Source organism: Suillus subaureus (assembly GCF_016647635.1).
Source record: "Suillus subaureus strain MN1 chromosome Unknown BJ212scaffold_8, whole genome shotgun sequence".
NCBI classification, from domain to species: Eukaryota; Fungi; Basidiomycota; class Agaricomycetes; order Boletales; family Suillaceae; genus Suillus; species Suillus subaureus.
In genome coordinates this window covers 1,150,216-1,173,637 of record NW_024538564.1, presented here as the reverse complement: position 1 = coordinate 1,173,637, position 23,422 = coordinate 1,150,216, and the positions used below count along the sequence as shown (strand labels likewise).

The following is a 23,422-nucleotide window of genomic DNA, read 5'->3' as shown; positions in this document are numbered from 1 at the left end:
CGTTCTAACCCTGCGTGGCAGATGCTGAACGATGCATTTCGGAAAGAGCTGCAAAAATTTGATGCGGAACGCGTGCTTTTCGCATGGGACGGTCTCTTGCAGAAGCAACAGTCTACACTGGAAGGCCTCGGAGTACCAACTATGTTCCCTTCTGATTTGCGAGCCGATAGAGAGGTGAGTATCGAAGCAGTGACGAAGACGTGGACCAATCTCATTGCCGTGTTGCTAGAAACAACAGAGAGTAGTTCAAGTCTTGGAAGGTATAGTGGGGTAATGAGGATCTGTGAATGTTTTTGTTCTGTGTTTTGTTATCTTTGCCATATTTACAGATACAAAGTATCCTCGGACCTCAGCACAATAAAACTCTCGAGTGCGGGTGCCAAACTGCTGTCCCTGCGGAGATAGCAGCCGCAGGCAACTTTACTCCATAACGGAGCTTGTGTGCGATTGTCGGAAGCTGGTTACCTGCCCATCGGACAATGTTCTAGGCCTGGCCATTCCGGGAATGAAAAACATGGCACTGATTATACTATCGGCGGCAAGCACAGATTATTACATGCATACTGTGATTTACTTCAGGAGATGGAGACGTGAGAGGGACTGAGACGCTGGGAGGAAGCCTGAGCCCTTCCGTTTGCCTGCAATGATTCCGGCATGTCGTACGCGATAACGAATGTTAGCTATCGCAATTGTAACTCTTCAGCAGCTTGAGGGATCTTCTCATTTCGACATTCAACCAATGAATTCTGGGACTAACCAAAAAAAAGACTCCAGTATATCTGGAGGCACAAAAGGGCGGTAGCAAGACGGAGAGGAAGATTCCGAGGTTATCAATCTTATTCTTACCGCGACATCCCGTGAAGGTGGAGAGCACACGTAGTTCGTAACGTCAATCAAAATTCTTGGAAGAGTGTTCTTGACAACGGGTACTTGTGGCTTGGGAATGACTTGGAGAGACCCGGACCGTGAGTAAGTATGAGGGTAAAGAAGGTTGTCATTATTATAACTAAAATTGGAGCGCCTCAGCCTGAGAGACGCATCGATGGGCATTAATGCCAATAATTCAAGGGAGACGGAAGCAAGTAATCCTTTTTAATTGATAATTTGAAGGCAGCGACGTCGTCGATCATGCAGCTCGACGCTCAGCCATCTGGATTGAATATTGAATATCTATGTATGTACAAGTTTGTTCCATAATTTTTAGCTTGTCCTCTTGACGCTACTACTCGGCTAATGAGAAATTTGATCGCATTTGACCCAAGGCCGTCAGGGCCTTCTAGGGAGGGCGGTCGTTACTGTTGGACCCTTTTTCATATATAAAAACTGTTTTGTAAACCTGTGGGTGCCTTGTTGTTGGTCTATTTCTTGTTCTCCTCTCCCGTATGCCCTACATCGATATCCCATCCAGGGACGACTACGTGTCTATATGGTACATCACGAACTCCGTCCACGGGAACGTTGGCAGCTTTGACCCAGAGCGCCCCACTTGCATCCTCCTTCATCCTTTATTTCTGGACTCAAGCTGGCTGATTAGGCACTTTGATGATCCCAGACTCTCCCGCGACTACAACTTGATAGCTTTTGACCAGCGGACTTGTGGACGATCACGATGTAGACCCAGTCAATGGCATGACAGTTATGTTGATGCAGCAGATCTTGCTATGGTCTGTCAGGTGTGATCCATTCATTGAAGTTTACAGCCCGGTTTCTAACACTTGAATCTAAGGCTTTGCTCTTGCCTCCTGCACATATATTGGCATTCGAGTGTATTTCTGTTAATGCAGCTCTCAGACTCGCTGCAGTGTATGTCCTCCAATGCGTGATGGTTACCAGCTGACTGTCAGTTTCTAGGTGGCCTGAGCAGGTCCTGAGTCTAACTTTATGCGACGTCCCCCCTCCGACAGAGTATGTCCTTCTTTGTATGTGTTTGATTATTTGTTTTCTGATAATTGTTCCTAGACTTCAATGGGTCTTCCACGCTTATGACGAACTCCTTCAATTGTGGTGTTACGCGCCCGACCTCGACTCGTTTGAACATGCAGGGAATGAAGTTGTGACTTTCATGACTGGGAGGTAAGCCGCCCATCATAGCATGCAAGTTATTGGCAAACCGACGACGCCATGTGCAGAGTGACAATCTAGACCTTCAAGATGATGTATGTCATTTCTGACCAGTCGGAGCACAATTGCTAAGTCAATGACAGTTGATAGCCTACTGGGAGAAATACACACCTCCAACAAAACGCCTGAGGATTGTAGAACTTGTTAACATTATGATGAACGTGAGCGCTATATTGACGTCCGTTTATGCTTCCAGCTCATCTGTCATGTAAGCGTACACTTATGAAGCCCAAGAACTTGCCAGTATCTGTTGCCCTGTTCTTATTATTCAGGTATTGATCCTGTAAATCTGGTTGGAGGGAATGAGCGGGTGTTGATACATATCTACAGGGAGAAGCAAGTCCCATAGCTCCGCTGAAATACGCAGAGAACCTTAAACAGCAACTAATAAACGCTGAAGATGGACCTCGATTGTACGTTGTCAAGGGTAGGTGCGCCTATGATCGCACATGGGGACTTGCCTTATGACTTTTGCAGGTGCCAAAGCTTGCTTAAACATCCTGCCTGGAAGCGCTTCGATAGTTAACCAGGTCTTCTCAAAGTTTCTTGCCCAACAGCCTCGTACAACGGTCCGACCTCCTTACTCCAAAGTTGTCCATACGAGAACGGTCGAAGGTCGCTTTATCGAAGCTTGCGGAATTCGTCGGCATTCCATCCATTGCCCAGAGGGATCCTCGTTCTCCCCCTTTCGTTTTCATGTGTAAAAACCGAGGTTGCGAAAAGCCAGTTGGAAAATTTGTCGTTTTACGCAAAGGATTTGAATCAAGCATACTGTCCCGCTTGGGAGAGATGGTCGGCCGTTGCGCAAGTCAGTTACAGCGTTCGCCCTCCGATTTCATCATACTAACCCCTTTTACTCAAAGGTACTCTGAACGGAAGAAGGAGGCTCACTGGTTCCAAGGAGACAAGCATGGCAACAGTTACATCGGTACGTTCGCGTGCTCTACGGATTCACCCTACCGTGCTTCATAAGACTACAGACACTTCCGAGCTCAAAGCTGCTCGTAACTACAAGGGATACAAACAATCACATCCCAAGGTTCCCAGCTCTCCGGAACGTCCGGTAGCGGGATCTTTAACTGCGACAAAGAAAGCCTAGTCACAGATGAGGTCGCGCAGGATGGTCGCATGCGCCGAACGACTTACAATGCTAGCTCAGTCGACAAGCACGTTATTAGAGGAACGATGCAGAAGGTAGTAACACAAAGTGCTCAACTGCCTAGGGGGGTCATAACGAAAGCTTTATTACCGTCATGACTTCTCATGATGCCTGTACAAAAGTACTCACTCTCATTTTTTTTCTACTAAGGCTGTCACAGATCACATACGACGTTTGGATTATTCACAACTACTTTAATGTGTTTGGCAGATATATATGTATCCACATCTAAAAGTTCAGAGTACGCTCATACTACTCATGTACAACTATATGCATAATGTTCAGAATCGACCACACAGAGCCCAACAATAACATTGTGAGAATACTGAGTTGAGTACCATTTTACATGCTCCCTTCTGATATCTGAGCCTTATAGTATCGGACCATCTCCTCCAAGCCCATCCGCACTGACCAACGGGGTTGCCATCCCAGGCTATTCTTTGCCCTAGTCGTATCAGGGCGCCTCTTCTGAGGATCGTCAGTTGGAATTGGCTTGTAAACAATCTGCACGCGGCGCTCGAGTTTGATACCATCTTCTTTTTGCACTTTCTCGACGATCTCGCGAACGAGTTCTGCGAATTCACCAATAGTGAATTCATCGCCATTGCCGATGTTGACTGGGCGCGACTCATCAGAGTTCATGAGGGCAATCAGGCCGTCGATGAGGTCGTGGATGTACTGGAAGGAACGAGTCTGCTTGCCGTCACCATAGACGGTCATATCCTCGCCGCGCAGGGCTTGGACGATAAAGTTGGACACCACACGACCATCGTGAGGGTTCACTGTGAGATCAACCTTAGATCAGCCTTGTGATTGATTAAAACGTGGCGAAACGAACTTCGGGGACCTAAGGGATGACACTTAAGTAATAGAAACGGCAAAGAGTGTAAGACCAACCGTAAGTGTTGAAAATACGTGCAACCCGAACATCCACGCCATCTTGATGATGGAAGCCATACGTGAGAGTTTCCGCAACACGTTTACCTTCATCATAGCAGGCGCGAGGGCCTATCGGGTTGACGTGACCCCAGCTACAAGATAATAAAAAACACAATCAGAGGTAAATGACCGTGGCTCACTAATCTTCCGGTTGAGGATGGACTTCAGGGTCGCCATAGACTTCTGAAGCGGAATGAGCACATAAGATGCCCGATACCGAAAAGAACCGTACCAGATGTACTACTAATAAGGAACCTAGCCTTCGTGCGCTTGGCCAAGCCAAGCATGTTCAACGTGCCTATGAAAGAAGTTTTGATGGTTTTAACTGCATTGAACTGATAGTGCGGAGGAGATGCGGGACAAGCAAGATGGTATATTTCTAGGGGTTCCACGGTCATCAGCCAGGAAGCGAATAGCGCACGAGGCCGAAAGGCTTACGATCGCATTCGATCATGAATGGCTCCACAACATCATGACGGACTAATTCAAAGTTTGGGTGACCAACCCAGTGACTCACGGTGGTCTTTGAACCAGTGAAGAAGTTATCCAGGACGGTAACCTCATGGCCTAAGAGCATGAGACGATCGACAAGATGAGAACCCACGAAACCAGCACCCCCAGTGACGAGAACGCGCTTCCTAGATGAGGCAGGTAAAAGCTTAACTGGAGCGAAACGGGAAAGGGTTGTGTACGAGATCGACTGTGTGTCTGGATGGAAGATTGACTTAGACTGGTAGGAATTGGGGCCTTGCGTCAAATACCCGTGTCCTTCCTCTTCCTTAGCATCTAGCTCCTGAACCTGGGATGCAGGAGCTGAGACCACATAGTGCGATCGAAGATACAGTGATCGGAGGATATCAAGGGCCACCTCGCAGTCGAACCCAAAGCGTTGGAAGCCAACGCTTTTGATTTCTTGGCCGTTCTTATCCAGGGTCTGGGTCTATGAGTAGAAAAATGCATCAGCGGTACTGATCGATGAGAAAAAGACAGTCAGTACAGTTTTTCCCGATAAAATGTTTGCCATATTACACGTAGAAGTAATGAAGAGAAATCCTAGATTAGATAGTACAACGACTTACATCTTTAACTGAAGACGACGACATCCTGGGAAGATGAAAAGCGACTAGTACAATTGCAAAGCGCGGCGTGCCTGAAGTATAAGTGGTCAGATTTTTGCCTGCGCCGCCACTGCGGAAACAGGAGGTGTCGGAGTCTGGACGAGGGAGATCAAAACACTTACCTGATTTACCCCCTGATTATTAGGTAATCAATATCCCATCCGAAAATAATGTTTTCATAAAACCTCTTACATTCCATCATGCCTCGAGTACAGAAATCGGTGAAGCGAAGGCATGACCCTCTTCACGCACAACTAGATGTCGATGAGGCACAAGCGAAATATGGTCGCGTATCCCAACCGGGGAAGCGCACGAAGCGGCAGAAATCCTCCGACGATGAAGAGAGCACAGAGGTGTGTACACTCCAATCATGTCCGTTAAAATGATTGATCGCGCAATGCACAGGTAGTTCTTGACTCAAAAATATCGAGGAGAATCTTTGAGCTCGCGAGGGATCAACAAGAAGAGATCGATATACCCGAGGACGAGGATGAGTCTCGACATGAAGATGAACGCGAGAACTTCAAGCCCAGAGTACAATTCGTGGATGACGAGAACGAGGACAGTGACGATGATGACATGAGTGATAACGGTGATGCAGAGGATATGTTTGTCAGTGCATTCTGATGTGTCTAGCTTGCCTCTCATCATCCCCCTTAGCAATTGGATTCTGGAGATATCCAAGCATTGGATGCACTACTGCCATCTAATTCTGGTGAACGCCGAACATTAGCAGATATCATTTTCGCTAAATTGGAGAGTGGGGAGACCAATGGTGTCAATGTCATGCAAAAGGTGCAGCAGGGTACGGTCCAAATCTTGGTCGCTTAGGCTATTATCTCATGTTTTCTAGATCAAGAACATCCTGATCCGGCACTCGGTCTTGATCCTAGACTCGTAGAATCTTATTCAAAGCATGTATATTCTCTCTCACGCAACGGCGTTTACTGAATTTCGTCTCTCTTACAGACTCGCAATCTTCCTGCACGGGTATAAGTCGGGGCCATTACCAAAATTCTTCAAAGTTATTCCCTCGCTCCCAGCATGGGCAAGAGTATTAGCGCTCACTCGTCCCGAAAATTGGAGTCCTCATGCGTGTAGAGCAGCAACACGGATTTTCGTGTCAACGATGAAGCCTGCTCAGGTTCAGCTATTTCTTTCCGTCGTCCTCCTGGATGCAATACGGGAGGATATACAGAGTAATAAAAAGCTCAATGTACAATATTACGAATGCCTGAAGCGCGCACTATTCAAACCCGCAGCATTCTTTAAGGGTATCGTGTTTCCAATGTTAGAGGTGCGTTATCGGACATACATTTTTGACCATGCTTAATTACTTCTTCCACCTACTAGAACGGCTGTACCCTTAAAGAGGCCGCTATCATTGCTTCTGTCGTTGCTAAGAAGAAAGTACCTGTTTTACATTCAGCAGCAGCTCTACTCCGAATAGCAAACATGGACTATACGGGTACAGTGTCATTCTTCGCTATTTCCAGGCTAACTCATTCCTTCCAGGACCAAACTCTCTATTCATTCGCGTCCTGATTGATAAAAAGTACCAACTCCCATACAAAGTTGTTGATGCCTTGGTGTTCCATTTTATTCGTCTTTCCAACACTTACAAGGCCCGTGGGCGTGGTGACACTCAAAAGCTTCCAGTGCTCTGGCATCAAAGCCTGCTAGCCTTCTGCCAGAGGTCAGGTTGTTACATTTGGCATCGGTACAAATCTAAATCCGATTTTTATAGATACTCACCGGATCTTACTCCTGACCAAAAAGATGCTCTCCTGGACGTTATTCGCGTTAACCCGCATTTACAGATCGGCGTCGAAGTGAGAAGGGAGCTGGTTAACTCAGTAGCTCGAGGAGAACCTCGACCCGACGTCGCTCAAGATGTAGACATGTCGTGACATGCCATCAATGATGTGTCTTTTCGCCTTCTATACATACATTCGTTCTTTAATCTTACATCGCCCAATTGACGAGCTGGTCGGGCCTATCCTCGAAGGGCAATCTTCGTCACTTGGACGAAATGAGTGTCATGACTCGTGACCGTGAACGAGGTGCACTTTTTCTGGTTTTCTTCATAGTGCCAACAAAAGTTCGAACAACTTCCTGTGGGCGAAGTACCGCTTTTCTTTCATCGACAATTGCTGCGATTTCCCCCGCTGCTGCGCTATATCGCACAGAACCGATCATCGCGCTTGCGGCATGTGCGATACAGGCTCATGTTTTCTCGACCGTTGACCAGACTCATATTCATCCTTAGCATCACATCAAAGCATCCCTGCCCAGGCCCCCTTTGACATTCTTGTTTTTCCGAATACACCACCCTGTCGGCTCATCAATACCAATACCTAGATCTTGCGCCATTGCACACAATCAAACAATTGAACATTGTGGTCAATTGTTGCCCATCATATATTATCCGCACCCGCATGTCTAGGTATTTAGAGCCATATCCGGCCAGTGAAATCGGATCTTGCCTGTGCTCCCCGATCAATCAAAATTCACCAATTTATATCCTACTGGGGAGGTTCTTAATATCCATGTCATCAAGCCCATGAACACGGTTGGCTTGACGAATAGAAGAAGGTTTGTGGTGATACCATCACAATGCCGATAAGGAGGGGAGTTCTAAGATAGCAGTATTCATGCTCAATCTGCTGTATACTTGCGTAACAACGACCATGTACTCGTTTGCCTGATAGATCTTCGAAGCCCCTTCAGTGTGGAGTAAAGCCCCTGGAAGATTCATGTGCATCCTACAGCCAACAAACTCGTCGTTAGTCGTCTTTGGGGCAATCAGCAGACACGTATCTAACATATATAAATGAATCTGCCCACGGTCATCCAACTGCTCTCGTGAAGAGTAGCCAGTATAGAAGGGAATCAAAAACTAGACTAGAAGACTTTGTTGCATAGCATGATATTGCTTGGGCATACCCTTCGAACGGAATGTTGCCTTGGATCATGGACCAATCATTGAAATGGATGTCTGAGTACCGTGCTCTTTCACCGAATCTTAAAAGCGCGACTCACCTCGTCTTCGAAACATTGTACTGCGGCGAAATGAGTCGGACATCGCTGCAGACGACGTCAAGATCAAGGCGTTATCTCCATTGCGTTCGAACATGCCAAAGCATCGAGTGGAGTGTGATTGTGTAAGCAGCTGAAGGTGGTGGATCCCAGTGGTTAGTATGCTGCATTACGATGTAACCGCACGAATTAAAAAAGCCTCAGCCCTAGTGGCTAGGAGCCATCTTTTAAACCTGTCTGTGTTGCTGGCGATCGCCAAAATTCGATCTGCAATAGCCATGTTTTGGTTAGCAGTGTGAGAGCCGGCTCTGGGCAGTGGAAATGTACTGCACGACTCACCTGGCTCTCACTAAACACTGGCGTGGTCCGAGACTACTGGAAGATCCACGTCGTATTCAACCCACAGAGTCATCAACCGCTGCGGATCATTGAGTTGCAATTAGTCGGGCAGGGTTTGACGGGCCACGACAGAACTCACCTTCGACTCCATGCAGTACCACTTCTTGCCTTGCTCACATGCGCGCCACCTACCTCTCTCATTGCGCGCCACCTCTCTCGTTTTCCCGCCACCTTTCTTATTGCGCGCCACCTTTCTCATCGCCTGCAGCCCCTCCTGCCACACTCTCTTGTTTGCCCGCGCCGCCGCCTCCCTCGTTACGCACCACCTCTTGTTTTCCCGCCGCCTCCTTCATTGACCTATACTTGAACTGTGGGCGCCACACCATTCAGTCCCGCCCTTCGATTGCCCAATATTCCCGGCATACTGTGGCGCATGACCAGCATTGGTCTGGCTGTTGACTGCACTGGCTGTGGTAGCGCTGTCGCACTTACAATATGTCAGAGTGACCAGAATGGCAATGCAGGGAAGCCTATGGCCAGGGTAAGTGTCAGCTGCTTCGCATCTTTGCCTACAACTAATTTCTCACCCTTGGCACCACTTCAATGACGTTCCCAGTCTTTCAGACCCGGTTTCCATGTTATGGGAAACTAGGCTGAAAGAGGGCAGCGGACCGACGAAGAAGAGCGCAGATCTAGTAAACTTACCATACATGGCAGTGAGCGAAGGGCAAAGGGTACAGACTATACTTACCACGAGAACCTCTGCGCGAACCTGAGTTAAATACCCTCGCAAGGGCAGGAACCTATTGTAGCACCTGGGGGAGACCCTCCCAGGGATGATGGTCTTTCAGCCTAGTTTCCCATAACATGGAAACCGGGTCTGAAAGACTGGGAACGTCATTGAAGTGGTGCCAAGGGTGCATCGGGTCCTGGGCCATGTCTCACAGATAACGGTCGCCGAAGCTGCAAAAAAGGTCTTATTGAGGGTGTAGAGCTCGACTCCACCTCGCACCCTGAATTCTGCGATGCCTGTGCCAAGGCGAAGGCAGCATGCAAACCATTCCCTAGAGAGACCGAGAACAGGGCAAGTACCTATGGCGAGCTCGTGCACACCGATCTCTGGGGCCCGGCGCAGACTACTAGCCTGGGTGGGTGCTCATGCTATATGAGCTTCACTGATGACTTCAGTCACCAAACGAAGCTGGACTTCCTGAAGCACAAGAGCGAAGTCCTTGTCGCGTACAAGAGGTACAAAGCTTGGCTGTTGCGCCGTATCGACCCCCTGACCATGTCGTTTTCTCGATCGTGCAGATTTTGAGAGTTTGCTGTACAAACACTGTAGCATGTTCCATCGCTTCCTCTCTTATCGCGCAACCGCTCCTTTCTCTGTGGAGTTGATCATTCTCTTGTGGTTACATTGGTTTTCTTATCCGGAAGTAACGTATCAGGAAGATCTGACCTTCCTAGCTACTCCGGTACTGAGCTACTACTCAAAGTTTGCAAAGTGTGCATTCGGAAGTCCGCCTCAAGAGTGGTTGCGCCCAAGCTATTCTGTGTCATTTCATCCATCCACATTGTGAGCTTTCTGGCTTTTCGGGCCAGCATCTGTTGGATCGTCTATTTGTTCAGCTTCCGCCTGGTTGCCCCAATAAACGTGGCACGTTGCTCGCTGCAGAGGTGGATCACATGTACTGTGTCAAGGCGTTCCGTGCTTTGCATACCGCCCCTTCATTTTCGGATTTTACTAAATGTTGATGATGCTACCATCGCACAAGTCAGCGGATGGACGGCCGGCATGCACAAAGCAGCCGAAACAGTGTCACATAGCACCTGAATCCAGGTCTGCGCTGGATGGATGCAGATAAATTACCGGCATAGATCAATTAGCATGCGAGGGACTCTGCTCCAAGTGGCTGACAACCGAAACGACGAACAAGGATTTGTGTTCGGTGGGTGATGGGTCAATGGAACCTGATGGATTTACCAGCTTGGTTCAACAGCATTCCAAAAACCCGGGAGACGTTTGCAGATTGGTGAAATCCGGCCGACAACAGTGATCCCAGCATGCTAGATGTGGAGGGCACTGGATGCTGCACAAGATCAGACTGGTGGAGCTAGATGTTTTCAGGGACTATGGAAACCTTGATGAGTGAAATTGATGTTGAGAACAGCAGTTGCACTGAGGATTACTACTAAGCCCTCTTAGTGACAATGCACAATAGCGTAAAGTCTAGGGTTCAACGTTAAACGTATACTTCGTGTGAGATAGTGCTTGGTTACGAACAATCACCAGACATGCAAGGCGAGCAGATGAGATGGCACGGGAGGCCAGAAATTGAAAGAGGTCCACATAATAGGATGAATCTAACAGCTGGCTTGAGATAAAAGAAATTGCAACTGAAATTGGTCCAGCACTATGTACATAGTGAACAGTGGCAGTATACAAACCGTGTGATCCGAGTCGCTACGATTTGTTCAACGGTGTCTATATATAATAGCTTGAACACGTGTTGGACGTGATACGTATCTGCTGTTTTCTACTCAGTAGATTATACGTGCCTTCGTGCATCATTCGGCCGTCCCTCCCACAGAATCGCTGTGAGACCGTAACCACTGCGGAACCACTGGTCTTTTCAAGTTCTCTGAGTCATTACAGATCGCTGTGTCACCGATCAAATGATGAGCAAGTGCATCATGGCGATGGACTGTGCAGTGCTATTCAGGAGAATACTTTTGTCGGGACGCCAGTGGGACATTGGTGCAGTGATTGATCTCCTCCGGCAAGCACATATACGAGCAAAGAAGCGTGTTGATCGTGGCATGCTTTGATGGGTTGTACTCTCGCGGTCTAAGTTTGTGCTTCATGCTACCATGAACCAACCCTAAGGTAGTCGTGAAATTATTCGACATAAACACCCGCAAGTACTTGACCGACACCTTGTCATCTAGATCGTACATCGCTTGCACCGAGGAAGTCATTCAGAGGGAATTATAGCTCATTGACCACCAGACATCCGACATGTCTGTACCACCGCCGTCCACCGGTCATATATACAAACGGCCGAGGTGTGTTCCTGCTTCCTAATCTGACTCGAGATTTGGTGTCCACTAAATGGATCACCAGGATTGCGACTTGGTTTTCTTAATCTTGTTATATATATGGGATTCTGAAGGCCAATGCATCAATACGATACGAACCTGTGTCCACTGATATATCAGCACTATAGCTATACAATCCGAATCATATACCAGATCTAGATTGATGCCATTCACCGATCTCGTGTCCTTCTGTGGCTGCAGCATATATAGTACGGCGCAAACGTTGCTTTACTTGGAATGGACTTGAGCCCCAGCCAACATTAATGTCTTCCTCAGCGCAGGTCCTCATCCCACAACTTCAACTCGGGAACACATTTGGGGCACTGTTTATTGGGGTCACCTTGGCAGCAATGTTAGTGACCTATCTACTCACGAAGCTTAGGGCTTCATCGAGTCTTGTCGTCCTAACATATCTCACGGAACAGTCTCTTTGGTCTGAGTAACATTCAAGCTTTCTTCTACTTTCAGACGCACAGGGGCACAGGGATATCGTTCCTTAAGCTAGCCGTGTGTCGATGCTTCCTCCTCTCAGTTCACTTGTTGATGTTACATTAGGTCGCCTGGCTTTGGTATGTATACTCTCCAGTTGCCATCGTCGAGCGCTACGAGTTTACGCCCTAACCTGAAATTTTAGGACACTCGATACTCTGCACCTATTCTTAATAGCCCACTGTGTCTATTATTATTTAGTGGCCCACTACGCGGACATGAGTGTACTCACAGAAATTGTGTGGAGCTTCAAAGTGAGTTTTGTTGGGGTCTCCGTGCGACCTCCACTGTGATACTGATGGACTCGTGCAGCTTCAAGTAGCTATCGATGTAAGTGGGTTTTCCCATGCATTGCGATCCACCCACAGATCCATTACAGGTTATAATCATCTACGGGGTACATCTGTAAGTTGGAAGCGTACTGTCATCTACAAATTGAAGGATTAATGTGATGCTTTTATTGGTTCGCAGTCTGTACTTTCATCGCATATGGATAGGTAGGTGTTCCCTATCGAGCCATCGGGTTACTGAGACTGATGCAATGTACCAGTTGGGAAGGGCCGATCTAGAGTCCTCCCTATAGTAGTGGTGGGTTCAAATCGATGATCACGTATCATGGCATGGATTTTGATGATGCAATATTAGGGCGTAATTGTAACTTTGGGTTCAGGTGAGTTTGTCATTTGGTATTCTTTGCTCGGTTTTGAAAATTTCTTCAGGTGTTGCCATCAGTGAGAATTCAAAATTCTGTACTTTTGCGGTCGGCTCATCATTGTAATCCAACTTCAGCCCTTATTTGGGCGGTGTGAGTCAAACAACGTGTTCCCTAGCTATACGAATTGCTTATAGCGAGTAGCTATCAGTGTCGTGTGTTCTCGGATCTGATTGCACTCGAGTGGGCGACATTGATGTCCCTGGGCACAGTTGCTTTTATCGATTTTGTTATCGCATCATCGCTATGCTATCTCCTCGCCACTTCTCGTACTGGATTCTCTAGGTAAGGAGCGGTCTGTTCACCTCGAGGGATCTGAAATACTAACATGGAGTACTCAGCACCGATTTCATAATCGCAAAGCTCATGGCTTACATTATCAACACGGGTTGTCTGACGAGGTATTCCTTCTTCCAGGCTAGTCCACATCTTGGCTCATATTTCATGCAGCATGTGTTCACTGACAGTTTTGATTACAGTAAGCTTCCACTGATTGTACTGCTCATCTCGTCTCTGAGGTCCTTGCAGTGCGCAGTGATGCCGCACAACTTCATTTTCCTCTGCTTTGAATTTTTAATGGCTAAATGTATAACCCAAAGCGTTCTCAGAATGTTGTGCTGACCACCTGCTCCTTTTCAGTATACGTCAACTCATTCCTCGCACTCCTGAATGCGCGATCCTACTTGCAGCCCGCCACTAGAAACTGACCATTCTTCTGAAGTCCACATGCGCTACAGTGTCTATCGTCCAGAGCTGAACGTTATGGCTTCCCAAGATGAGGAATTCCAGGGATCCCGGAAAAATATATTTAAACATCCCGGCGATGATGTGATGCATCTTACTCGATCTGCCATGGTCTGTAGCTGCGTTGCTGGCGATAAAAGAGTACTGATTGTCACGCTTTAGCCACATATATCGACCAATTGAGGTGACGGTGGAGACGAATTCCTTCTCATCAGTGTGATGTATCAGTACTACTTAGTATGCATGTATCATGTATTGTCCGCCTCTTCGTGAGATAGGACTTGTGAGTCTTTATTAGATTATCTGCACAGCCAGTGTGGGGACAAGAATTTAGATAGTCCATTATGCCTCTATTTGTGTTTCATATACCATTACTACCTAGAACCACAAGGAACTACTACTTAGTCGTTCAGTTTCATACGCTTGACTCTCGTACACAGACCACCAGTGGACTCCACCCCAATGGACAACCTTCCTCCACTAACAGTGGGAGTCCTTGTGATTGAATATATCGAGGAAGAGCATACGACTAATCATACCTGCAAGACGCTTCATACTCTGATATCCTCGATGCTCCACTTGATACAAAGGTCTACTGAATAGTCATCATAATCACCAGCGAGGAACCGATGCATCGAAGCCCATGCAATCATCACTGCATTGTCTGTATCGAATTTAAACCCTGTGAATCGATCGGTATATTGAAGTGCTGACTTGTGCACAAAGTTCCAGCGGGGGGAAATGGAGCAATGTGCGCTCATCAGAGCTGTACTCATCCAGTGCTGCTCGGAGCCGAGCACGAAAAAGACAGCTGACTTCTAGAAACTCACCTTTCGCGTAAAAAAGATGTTGCTGGCAAATTTGCCACTAACGACGACATCCCTGACATTCACGCCTTTCAGCTCGAGATTTTGCAGGCTCAACGTAAGCTTGGCGCAGAGTTAACGGGCCGCAGCTGTCTGGAATGCATGGGCCAAGGCAATTTTATGTGAACTGGATAGAGGTTTGTACAGTACTCAGAAGGGGGCTCACAGATCGTGCTGCTTCACAACGTTTGAAAGCATTTGACGTGAGAATGTCATGACGGCTGCACAGGTGTCATCCGCTGAGCTCTCGAAGCCGAGAACAGTAAACGTGCGCCTTCCTGTATGCACTCGGAACGTCCTATGCGCTAATGAAACTTTTTTGGTATCGAGTGACAAATAATATAAGGACTTACCAGTACGAGGTACATCCCTCAGTGTTCGAAGTAGTAAGACATTTTGTCTATGAAGCCCACCTTCGAGAATGGGCATGAAAGTTTGTTGTGTAACTTGAGAGCGTCAGAAGCGTCGTCGGATTGCTGCTGTTTGTTTGCGTCGGTCGAGGCCAATCGCCATGTTTAAAATCTTTGTGTTACTACTATGGATTCTTCACCTAGGTAACACCATATATGGTACATATCAGTAACGATTATGACATACCATACCTGTTACTAAGTAGGGGCGAAATCACATGCTGCAGCACTTCAGCAATAGCCACAGCACTCAGCAGTGACTTCGTAGAACTACAGAGGGACCGGTACCATAGATAATAGGGTAGATAGATAATAGGGCAGATATGATTAGATCTCATCTAATCTGGTCACATGCCTTTTAGACTCCATGCAATCAATGCTGCCATGGTCACACAATTACACCCGCCATGTCCACACTGTTTCCCACACTTGTGTTTCCTTCATGCTCATCATCGTGAATGATGAGCACCATATTTCACTCGTTTTACTTTGTTCTTTTTGTGCTTTTGTGATGTCTATATCACCATTATGCCTGTCAACATTTGCAACACTCCCACACCTCTCAAAGCTTCAAGACCGGTCTATCTTTCATCATCCTCATGCCCATCCTCTGCCATGCCACCTCATGTGGATTGACATGTAGCACAATATATTGGTGTGTAGCTCAATCTTTTCCTCACTTTTGTCCTTCTCACCACCATCATGGGCCGCCACAAGCAGGACATGATGACCTCTTCACAGATTACAATGTCTCTAGTTAACTCATCATTCAAGATTTGCACCAGTACCACATCTCAGTGAAATTTCAAACTGGGATGTGCATAATAGGTGTGTAAGTTTATCTTTTTCTCACTTTCTTCATTTTTACCTGCATGGACTGCTGCAAGCAGGGGATACAATGTCACCTGTTGACTCGTCATTCAAGATTTGCACTGGTATCACATCTCACCAGCATGGACCCCTGCAAGCAGGGGATAATAAGAGAGGCAAGACTACTAAACCTGTAGACTTTGGACCTCAGACCTTCAATGTCAATGGACTCCAGCTCCATCCACATCTATTCTTACATCATCTACTGATCTTGGGAGTGTCCTTGAACCAGAAGATATTGATGTCAATGGACTCTAGCTCCATCCACATCTATTCTTGCACTGTCTCTGTAGTACTTGCTATTCACCTGGCAGTTCCTTGTATTAGACTTTCTGACTCACATTTCATAATGTATTTAACTAAAAATTTTCATATATCATTCATCTATTCACTACTCTCATCTGAACTTGACTGGCTTATATCAACTATCACCTCAGCACTTTATTTGGCAGCAGGTGCAGTTCTTCTCTTCCTTGGAATGTACACAACTTCACCATGTGCCTGGTGGGCTCAATTGTCTGTCATGCACTGTAAAAGCTCCTCTTCTGACAGAGACACCCATTTGCATTGATTAGACTTAAGAGCATCCAACAAAGTTTGAACCTGATTCCTGCCACCAATGTTGCTGGGGTTCTGCACTGCTCCCAAAAATAGCCAGTTAATGAGCGCAACACTGCAGTGTTTGACTATAGCACACTTGTAATTCCTGTAGTTCATTTTTACCTTGCGCAAGTCATCCTTTTCAAGCAGAATAAATCCTACAAGCCATTGTTCAGCTACTAAATGTCAAAAAGTAGCAAAAACCTACCAAGTCTGTCTTGAATCAATTCACAGCACTCAGCAATGAGCTTATTGAGTGGGCATGAATTGTTGCTTATTACGTGTTCATCTGTGTGCCTCAGGTCAAAAGACTCATCAAGAGATGCTGAAAAAATACATACTGAGCTTGCCAACCACAAATGCTTCTAACTTAAGGCCAAGATGTTGAGGTTCAACTCTGAGGACACTTGAAACAAACTTCTGTGCCTTCTTGGTGAAAAATATTTTGGGCTCTGAGAGATCTTCAATCCCACTGAAGGTTCAACAACTCTGCTGGCTTGCAGAGCAAAAGAAAGAAAGAGGCCTCTCACTCTGAGGTGAGAGGGGAGCCTACTGACTATCTAAATGTTGGTTGAAATACACCAGGCAATATGTTTGACCCTTAAGGGAAGCAAGGAAAGCAAGATCCACTGGGTGACACCAGGTCAACTCTGGTGAAGTGTGCTGAAGGTGCATGCATGGGAATATGGAGCATGTAGGAACGCGAAGCATGGGAATAAGGCGTGTGCTGAGGCTGCTGAGTGGAGACTGATGATGATAGACTGTTGCTGAGGGCTAGGGTGACGACTGATGCATGCTAACTGAAGATGATAGATCCTAACTCTAGATGATGACTACTGGATGCTAAGTGACATGATGGTGGTTGTTGTATGAAAACTTCCTAGGCAACAGGTAAGCTGTGCCTAGGCACACTCCCAGGGCTTGGAAGTGAATAGGGAGTGCTCTAAGTATGTAAGTGAGATAAATAAAGGGTCCATGACAAAATAGTGTGTCATATGATGCTGTCATATCCCATAATCTGAACTCACATTCCATCATATTCCCATGCCTTCCGAGCCTATGTCTGGACCCCACTTCATATCCAACTCATTCCCAGATCCCCTTCCATTGTGTGCTCCACACCTCAGCAGGATTGACTACACTCTGGATTTACCCCTGAGCTCCAGACCATTGGATCTCCACTGCTAGCCTGATCCATACCCTCCTGTCCCATCCACCCTATGCACACTCCATCCAGCAAGACATCTGGACTTCACCTCATCTTGGATTCTGGACTATATCCACCTCCTCATATTCCAGTCCTGTATCCACCTCATCTTCTGGATCCCCAGATCTCCGGACCTCTGGATATTAACTCCGGACCTATTCCCACCCTCTGTCCGATATCCTGTGCCTATCCCCACTTAGGCATCACTGCCTTTCTGGCTTTCGGTTACCTCCTGTTCCATCTTGCATATTGATCCTTGTATGAGTCTTCATCTCTGAGTTCATTGAGTTATGTTCCATCTTACTTACTAATGTGTTTCCACATGCTTGTACATAGCCCTGCTCCTTTGCTTACTGATCCCCTCAGATATTCTCCAGTATATAACCCCTGTAGATACTCCTGTAGTTTCCTGAGTTTGAATATCATCTTAGACTTTGCTCTACTTGCCCAATCCTCTCTCAGACTTTGGTCCACCTAAGTCTGTCCTATCCATCAGGCCTAGGGATTGATTCCCTAGGCTGGAGCTCTGCCTTTCTGGCACTTCCCCTCTTTCCGGACTTAGGTCCAATCCCTGTCCCTCTGACTCTACCTTAGGGTAGTCTACCTCTGTTTGTTTCTACATTGGACTTCGTCCGATGTAGCCCCTATTGTTATGAACTAGGATAGTTCTAACGACAGATAACTTGATAAGAGTTAGGACCTCTGTTGAGATTCTGTGCAAGACGATAAGTCAAGCATTTGATGTAAGCTAAGTCAGAAGGAGTGCTTCTAACTTAAAGTATGATTCAGATGACAAGAGATTGGAGATCTCCAGTGAAGGATATCCCAGGTAAAACCTAGTAAGATTAAAGTAAAGAACTAAAGCATACAGGAGGACTATTTATAGTGAACTACTGTGCTTTAGGGCAGGCGTGAGAATGGAATGAGTCAGAGATAAGGGATGCATAAGCAATAGCAAGAATAGGTCATCTAGCAATGGCAATGGCAATTGTGATGTAATACAAGGTACGAGTCAGGGATAAGTCTAGCAGTGGCATCATGCAGCTTGTGATGTAATACACAGTAAGGAAGAGAAAATGAATAGGGGCATACATGGTTGTAACACCTATTCCTTCCATACTTTTGGACATCCTGCCCTCCATACCTCTGGACATCCTGTCCTTCTATCCTCCATCCTCCTGTCCATCCATCCTGTTTCCTGTAGAAGTATTACCTTGCAGTGGGAACTCTCTTGAGCACTTCCTGCATTCCTCTGTTACTCTCCTGTGCTCCTCCAGATGTTTCCTGTGCTCCTCCAGAAGTCCTCTAGCACTCCACCAGAGTAGCCAGCCTCCAGAAGTCCTCTGGACTTTGTTGGACCATTATTGGACCTCATATGAAATGAAGGGCACATACTTGGGTAAGGGGCACAGCATATGAGCTGAGGCCAAGCCCCTCTGAGTCAGTCTCTCTCTCCTTTGAGCAACATGGTTCTTAACAGATGCTAAATATGGTCTGATAATGAGAATAAATGAGAAAGGACTCACTAGGGGACTGGTTGGATGATGGATGGATGCTCCTGGATGCTGCATGACATAAGGTGACTGAGTGTGGGAAGAGCGCGCTAAGCGTGTGCATGGGAATGCATCACATAGTGCAGGAAAGTGTTGCACCTCTGGCATGTTTTGCAGGAAAGTCATAGCTAGTGAGTCATGCACTGTACCAATCGTTGTAAGTCGAAATGTGGGCAATATATGCCTGGAGGAATCTCATTCCCTACACCATGCACAGCAATATAGAAACCTTGCATGCCCATATGAGCACAGAGTGCTGTCCACTAGATGACGAGGGGCACATGCAGTGAGTGAAGGCATTTTATAAGACTACATATAACACCTACCTCGTGATCCATGGATGTGAATGCAGCATTCATGTCATGCCAAATGGCCTTTGGATTAGCACGTGCAGCACTTCTCTTTTCTTGATGAGCCTGGAGCACCTGGGCATTGTGAGCTTGCTTCTTTGCCACTGTGAGCCATCCATAAGCGCACAGGAGACTAGCTTTATTCTCTGTGATGAACTTTGTCAGCTTAATGCGCTCCCCCTTCTTGAGTCCTAAGGTACAAGTCAGTTGATAATATCCTTAGGTTACTCAAAAAAATAATTACCATCATTAGCATCCTGAAGCTTTGCTTTCATGAATGCATTCCATGCATTGACATGTCTATTCTGCATCAGCATGCAACTCCACAAAAATAGTTGACTTCTTGTCCACTTCAGTGAACTATAGCAATAAATTAACAGCAACCCAAATAATACTTATAAGTATAGCTCACTGGCCATGTTTTTGAGCTAAATCACAAGCCTGCCTCTCATATGAGTCCTTCATGACATTCAGGTCATCTGTCAGCTTTTGTTGACGGCAGTGGCATTCAGCTTTCTGAGATTGTGTAAGGTGAGGATGAACATGCCAAACTGTTCTGGTGGAATGTGGTACCATCACACAGAAATTTGAGACACTGAATATCCCAGGAGATGGAGCGAGATGCACAACATTTTATACTCGGGTAAAGCAAAGTCAGCAGCGAGTATATTAAAAAAATTGATCACTACATGAGGTTGAGCTAGTAGGTACCATGACCAAACAGAGTTAGCAGTGGGGCCACAAATCACATCTAAAAAACATGGGCTTTAACATAAATCAGTATTGACTAAAAAAACTCTGATAAATTTTACAACTCACCAGAAGAAAAATATTGATGGGTTGCACAAGTCATGAGACTAATGAGAGAATCATGCTGGTCTTCAGGAATGTCCTCCTTCACAAGAATAGCCCTCCAGCCTTGGGGACCATAACCCTCTAACTGATAGATGCAGCACCAGATTTCACTCAATGTGGTATGGTCAAAATGAATCCCTGAAAGAATAGTACTAATCTTGTTACTAATGTGGTCATAATCCACATGTTGACCAAGAGGTGGATCCGATGCCATAAGATAGATATGGTTTGTCATGGAAAGACCATTTTGAACAGAGTGCAATGTGGTTTGCGTCTGTACTGAATTGGCTGTGTGACAATGGTTGATATGAGACTTTGAGCAGCCAGTGACCTAGCATGGTGAAATGTGCTGTTAGAAACTTGCACGAAAGCTTGTCATTAGCAGGAACATGCCTTGGAGTTAGGAACAGTGGGGTCAGGCGCAGTGGAGACTTGTTGGCGATGGTCAGGCTGAGCTGCTATGATGAATGGAGGTGCCATTGGAAGAGGAGGAGAAATATCCAGACTCTTGATCTTAGCAATGCGCAACATCAATGGAAGAGGAGGAGAAATATCCAGACTCTCCTTCTCAGTAATGTGTGGCATCAAATGCCTCACTGTCACAACACTGTCCAGAATAGCTCCTCTGGAAATATCACTTTTTGAAGATGTCCTGAGATTGCGCTGTTGTGATATGGGAGTGGACATGAAGTTTAAGTCGTCAAAGGTGAGGTTATCTATATCTAGAGTGCCTGACAATGGGCTCCAGGAAGTTGATGCACTAGTGGCACTGAGTAGTGAAAATGATGAGACTTCACTACTGTTGTGAGGTTGTGTTAAGAACTATGCTCAAGGGAGAGAGAGACTGACTCAGAGGGGCTTGGCCTCAGCTTGTACGCTGTGCCCCTTACCCAAGTATGTGCCCTTCATTTCATATGAGGTCCAATGATGGTCTGATGAAGTCTGGAGGACTTCTGGAGGCTGGCTACTCTGGTGGAGAGTGCAGGAGGACTTCCGGAGGAGTGCGGGAGAGTTCTGGAGGAATGCAGGAAGTGCTCAGGAGAGTTCCCACTGCAAGGTAATACTTCTACAGGAAACAGGATGGAAGGATAGGAGGTCTGGAGTATGGAGGACAGGAGGACTGAAGGTCCAGAGGTCCAGAGGACAGGAGGACAGGAGGACAGGATGTCCAAGGGTTAGGAGGATGGAACATCTGAAGGACAGGACACCTGGAGGTATGAGGGACAGGACGTCCGGAGGTCTGGAAGGAATAGGGGCTACATTGGATGAAGTCTGATGTAGAAGCAAACAGAGGTAGACTACCCTTAGGTAGAGTTGGAGAGACAGGAAGTGGACCAAAGTCCAGAGAGAGGGTAAGTGCCAAAAAGGCAAGACTCCAGTCTAGGGAAGTAATCCCTAGACTTGGGACAGAGACATAGGGGACAAATCCGAAGGTCCGGAATTCCAGCCTAGGGAATCCATCCCTAGGCCTTATGGAAAAGGACAAACTCAGATGGACTGAAGTCCAGGAGAAGATTGGGCAAGTAGAACAGGATCTAAGATGATATTCAGACTAAGGAACTACAGGAGTTGTACAGGGGTTATATACTAGAGAATATCCAAGAGGATCAGTAAGCAACAAAGTAAGGCTATGTACAAGCATGTGGAAACACATTAGTAAGTAAGATGGAACATAACTAAATGAACTCAGAGATAAAGACTCATACAAGGATCAATCAGCAAGACAGAAACAGAGATAACTGAGAACTGGAAAGGCAGAGATGCCTAAATGGGGATAGGTGAAGGATCTCAGATGGAGGGTGGGAATAGTCCAGAGATAGTACAGTTAATATCTGGGGATCCAGAAGGCAGGGCAGAAACAGGACTGAGATATGTGAGGTGGTGGATGTAGTCTGGAATCCAAGAGGAGGTAAAGTCTGGATGTCTTACTGGATGGAATGTGCATAGGGTGGACAGGATAGGGGATCCAGGAATGAGTCAGATATGGGGTCCAGAAATAGGTCCAGAAAGCGTGGGAATATGATGGGATCTATGTCTGGCATATGGGATATGACAGGTTGAGAATCAGGGAGATGGTGAAGGTTCAACAACTCTGCTAGACTGCAGAGCAAAAGAAAGAAAGAGGGGCTCTCACTCTGGTGGTGAGAGGAAGGCCACTAACTCTCTAGGTGTTGGTCGAAGTGCACCTGTTAAGAACAATGTTGCTCAAGGGGGAGAGAGACTGACTCAGAGGGGCTTGGCCTCAGCTTGTACACTGTGCCCCTTACCCGAGTATGTGCCCTTCATTTCATATGAGGTCTGATGATGGTCCAACAAAGTCTGGAGGACTTCTGGAGGAGCGCGGGAGAGTTCCGGAGGAACACAGGAAGTGCTCAGGAGAGTTCCCACTGCAAGGTAATACTTCTATAGGAAACAGGATGGAAGGATAGGAGGTCCGAAGGTCTGGAGGACAGGAGGACAGGAGGACAGGAGGACAGGAGGACAGGAGGACAGGAGGACAGGAGGACAGGAGGACAGGAGGACAGGAGGACAGGAGGACAGGAGGACAGGAGGGCAGGAGGACAGGATGACAGAGGACAGAAGGACAGGAGGACAGGAGGACAGGATGTCCGGAGGTATGAAGGACAGGATGTCCGAAGGTACAGAGGGCAGGATGTCCAAAGGTACAGAGGGCAGGATGTCCAAAGGTACAGAGGGCAGGATGTCCAAAGGTACAGAGGGCAGGATGTCCAAAGGTACAGAGGGCAGGATGTCCAAAGGACAGGAGGATAGGATGTCCAGAGGTACAAAGGACAGGATGTCTGAAGGTACAGAGGGCAGGATGTCTGAAGGACAGGAGGATAGGATGTCCAAGGGACAGGAGGTCTGGAAGGAATAGGGGCTACATCGGACTTTGTCTGATGTAGAAACAAACAGAGGTAGACTACCCTAAGGTAGAGTTGGAGAGACAGG

At 46.8% G+C, this 23,422-nt stretch overlaps 10 protein-coding genes across 10 annotated transcripts; 4 read left to right on the top strand and 6 right to left on the bottom strand.

Annotated features, from left to right (window-relative positions):
- Positions 1-21: 21 nt before the first annotated feature.
- BJ212DRAFT_1266292 (uncharacterized protein) lies at positions 22-274 on the top strand (the record flags this gene model as incomplete). The annotated part of the gene is made up of 2 exons (XM_041330557.1): positions 22-174; positions 230-274. 2 exons carry the CDS (start codon positions 22-24, stop codon positions 272-274), a joined length of 198 nt encoding a protein of 65 aa, XP_041195875.1.
- Positions 275-1,382: 1,108 nt separating this feature from the next.
- Positions 1,383-2,333, top strand: BJ212DRAFT_1266811 (uncharacterized protein; the record flags this gene model as incomplete). Its single annotated transcript, XM_041330607.1, has 6 exons — positions 1,383-1,673; positions 1,727-1,803; positions 1,852-1,905; positions 1,960-2,073; positions 2,132-2,156; positions 2,205-2,333. The coding sequence occupies 6 exons, from the start codon at positions 1,383-1,385 to the stop codon at positions 2,331-2,333; spliced, it is 690 nt and encodes a 229-aa protein (XP_041195874.1).
- Positions 2,334-3,622: 1,289 nt separating this feature from the next.
- BJ212DRAFT_1478701 (uncharacterized protein) lies at positions 3,623-5,322 on the bottom strand (the record flags this gene model as incomplete). The annotated part of the gene is made up of 7 exons (XM_041339744.1): positions 3,623-4,062; positions 4,119-4,127; positions 4,178-4,311; positions 4,360-4,402; positions 4,452-4,598; positions 4,658-5,159; positions 5,299-5,322. 7 exons carry the CDS (start codon positions 5,320-5,322, stop codon positions 3,623-3,625), a joined length of 1,299 nt encoding a protein of 432 aa, XP_041195873.1.
- A 215-nt stretch (positions 5,323-5,537) lies between these two features.
- Positions 5,538-7,247, top strand: BJ212DRAFT_1445925 (Bystin-domain-containing protein; the record flags this gene model as incomplete). Its single annotated transcript, XM_041338164.1, has 8 exons — positions 5,538-5,690; positions 5,743-5,949; positions 5,998-6,142; positions 6,191-6,251; positions 6,307-6,634; positions 6,691-6,805; positions 6,853-7,033; positions 7,085-7,247. 8 exons carry the CDS (start codon positions 5,538-5,540, stop codon positions 7,245-7,247), a joined length of 1,353 nt encoding a protein of 450 aa, XP_041195872.1.
- A 589-nt stretch (positions 7,248-7,836) lies between these two features.
- On the bottom strand, positions 7,837-9,427 carry BJ212DRAFT_1297959 (uncharacterized protein; the record flags this gene model as incomplete). The annotated part of the gene is made up of 9 exons (XM_041332644.1): positions 7,837-7,974; positions 8,012-8,102; positions 8,284-8,335; positions 8,380-8,540; positions 8,727-8,794; positions 8,855-9,062; positions 9,099-9,183; positions 9,208-9,245; positions 9,303-9,427. 9 exons carry the CDS (start codon positions 9,425-9,427, stop codon positions 7,837-7,839), a joined length of 966 nt encoding a protein of 321 aa, XP_041195871.1.
- Positions 9,428-12,077: 2,650 nt separating this feature from the next.
- BJ212DRAFT_1478698 (uncharacterized protein) lies at positions 12,078-13,942 on the top strand (the record flags this gene model as incomplete). The annotated part of the gene is made up of 15 exons (XM_041339743.1): positions 12,078-12,166; positions 12,240-12,321; positions 12,370-12,383; positions 12,449-12,557; positions 12,616-12,633; positions 12,683-12,708; positions 12,775-12,800; positions 12,854-12,891; positions 12,949-12,973; positions 13,023-13,034; positions 13,093-13,108; positions 13,160-13,300; positions 13,357-13,493; positions 13,737-13,870; positions 13,922-13,942. The coding sequence occupies 15 exons, from the start codon at positions 12,078-12,080 to the stop codon at positions 13,940-13,942; spliced, it is 888 nt and encodes a 295-aa protein (XP_041195870.1).
- Positions 13,943-14,191: 249 nt separating this feature from the next.
- Positions 14,192-14,930, bottom strand: BJ212DRAFT_1341013 (uncharacterized protein). Its single transcript, XM_041335130.1, is given in 4 exon segments — positions 14,192-14,239; positions 14,299-14,441; positions 14,482-14,570; positions 14,590-14,930. 3 exon segments carry the CDS (start codon positions 14,646-14,648, stop codon positions 14,311-14,313), a joined length of 279 nt encoding a protein of 92 aa, XP_041195869.1. The 5' UTR covers positions 14,649-14,930; the 3' UTR covers positions 14,192-14,239; positions 14,299-14,310.
- On the bottom strand, positions 14,783-15,187 carry BJ212DRAFT_1341011 (uncharacterized protein). Its single transcript, XM_041335129.1, has 2 exons — positions 14,979-15,187; positions 14,783-14,930 (listed from the first exon to the last, which is right to left on the bottom strand). The coding sequence occupies exons 1-2, from the start codon at positions 15,052-15,054 to the stop codon at positions 14,788-14,790; spliced, it is 219 nt and encodes a 72-aa protein (XP_041195868.1). The 5' UTR covers positions 15,055-15,187; the 3' UTR covers positions 14,783-14,787.
- A 4,206-nt stretch (positions 15,188-19,393) lies between these two features.
- On the bottom strand, positions 19,394-19,890 carry BJ212DRAFT_1478697 (uncharacterized protein; the record flags this gene model as incomplete). Its single annotated transcript, XM_041339742.1, has 3 exons — positions 19,394-19,528; positions 19,592-19,806; positions 19,860-19,890. The coding sequence occupies 3 exons, from the start codon at positions 19,888-19,890 to the stop codon at positions 19,394-19,396; spliced, it is 381 nt and encodes a 126-aa protein (XP_041195867.1).
- Positions 19,891-20,848: 958 nt separating this feature from the next.
- BJ212DRAFT_1478696 (uncharacterized protein) lies at positions 20,849-21,157 on the bottom strand (the record flags this gene model as incomplete). Its single annotated transcript, XM_041339741.1, has 1 exon — positions 20,849-21,157. One exon carries the CDS (start codon positions 21,155-21,157, stop codon positions 20,849-20,851), a length of 309 nt encoding a protein of 102 aa, XP_041195866.1.
- Between the last annotated feature and the right edge of the window lie 2,265 nt (positions 21,158-23,422).

Excerpts from the sequence above, each read along its gene's own strand:
- BJ212DRAFT_1341013 (XM_041335130.1), bottom strand. The coding sequence starts at position 14,648 with ATGTCAGGGATGTCGTCGTTAGTGGCAAATTTGCCAGCAACATCTTTT. Across the intron at positions 14,442-14,481 it reads TTTCCCCCCGCTGGAACTTT|GGTTTAAATTCGATACAGAC; the intron begins GTGCACAAGTCA and ends ATCGATTCACAG.
- BJ212DRAFT_1341011 (XM_041335129.1), bottom strand. The coding sequence starts at position 15,054 with ATGCCCATTCTCGAAGGTGGGCTTCATAGACAAAATGTCTTACTACTT. Across the intron at positions 14,931-14,978 it reads GAGGGATGTACCTCGTACTG|CGCATAGGACGTTCCGAGTG; the intron begins GTAAGTCCTTAT and ends AAGTTTCATTAG.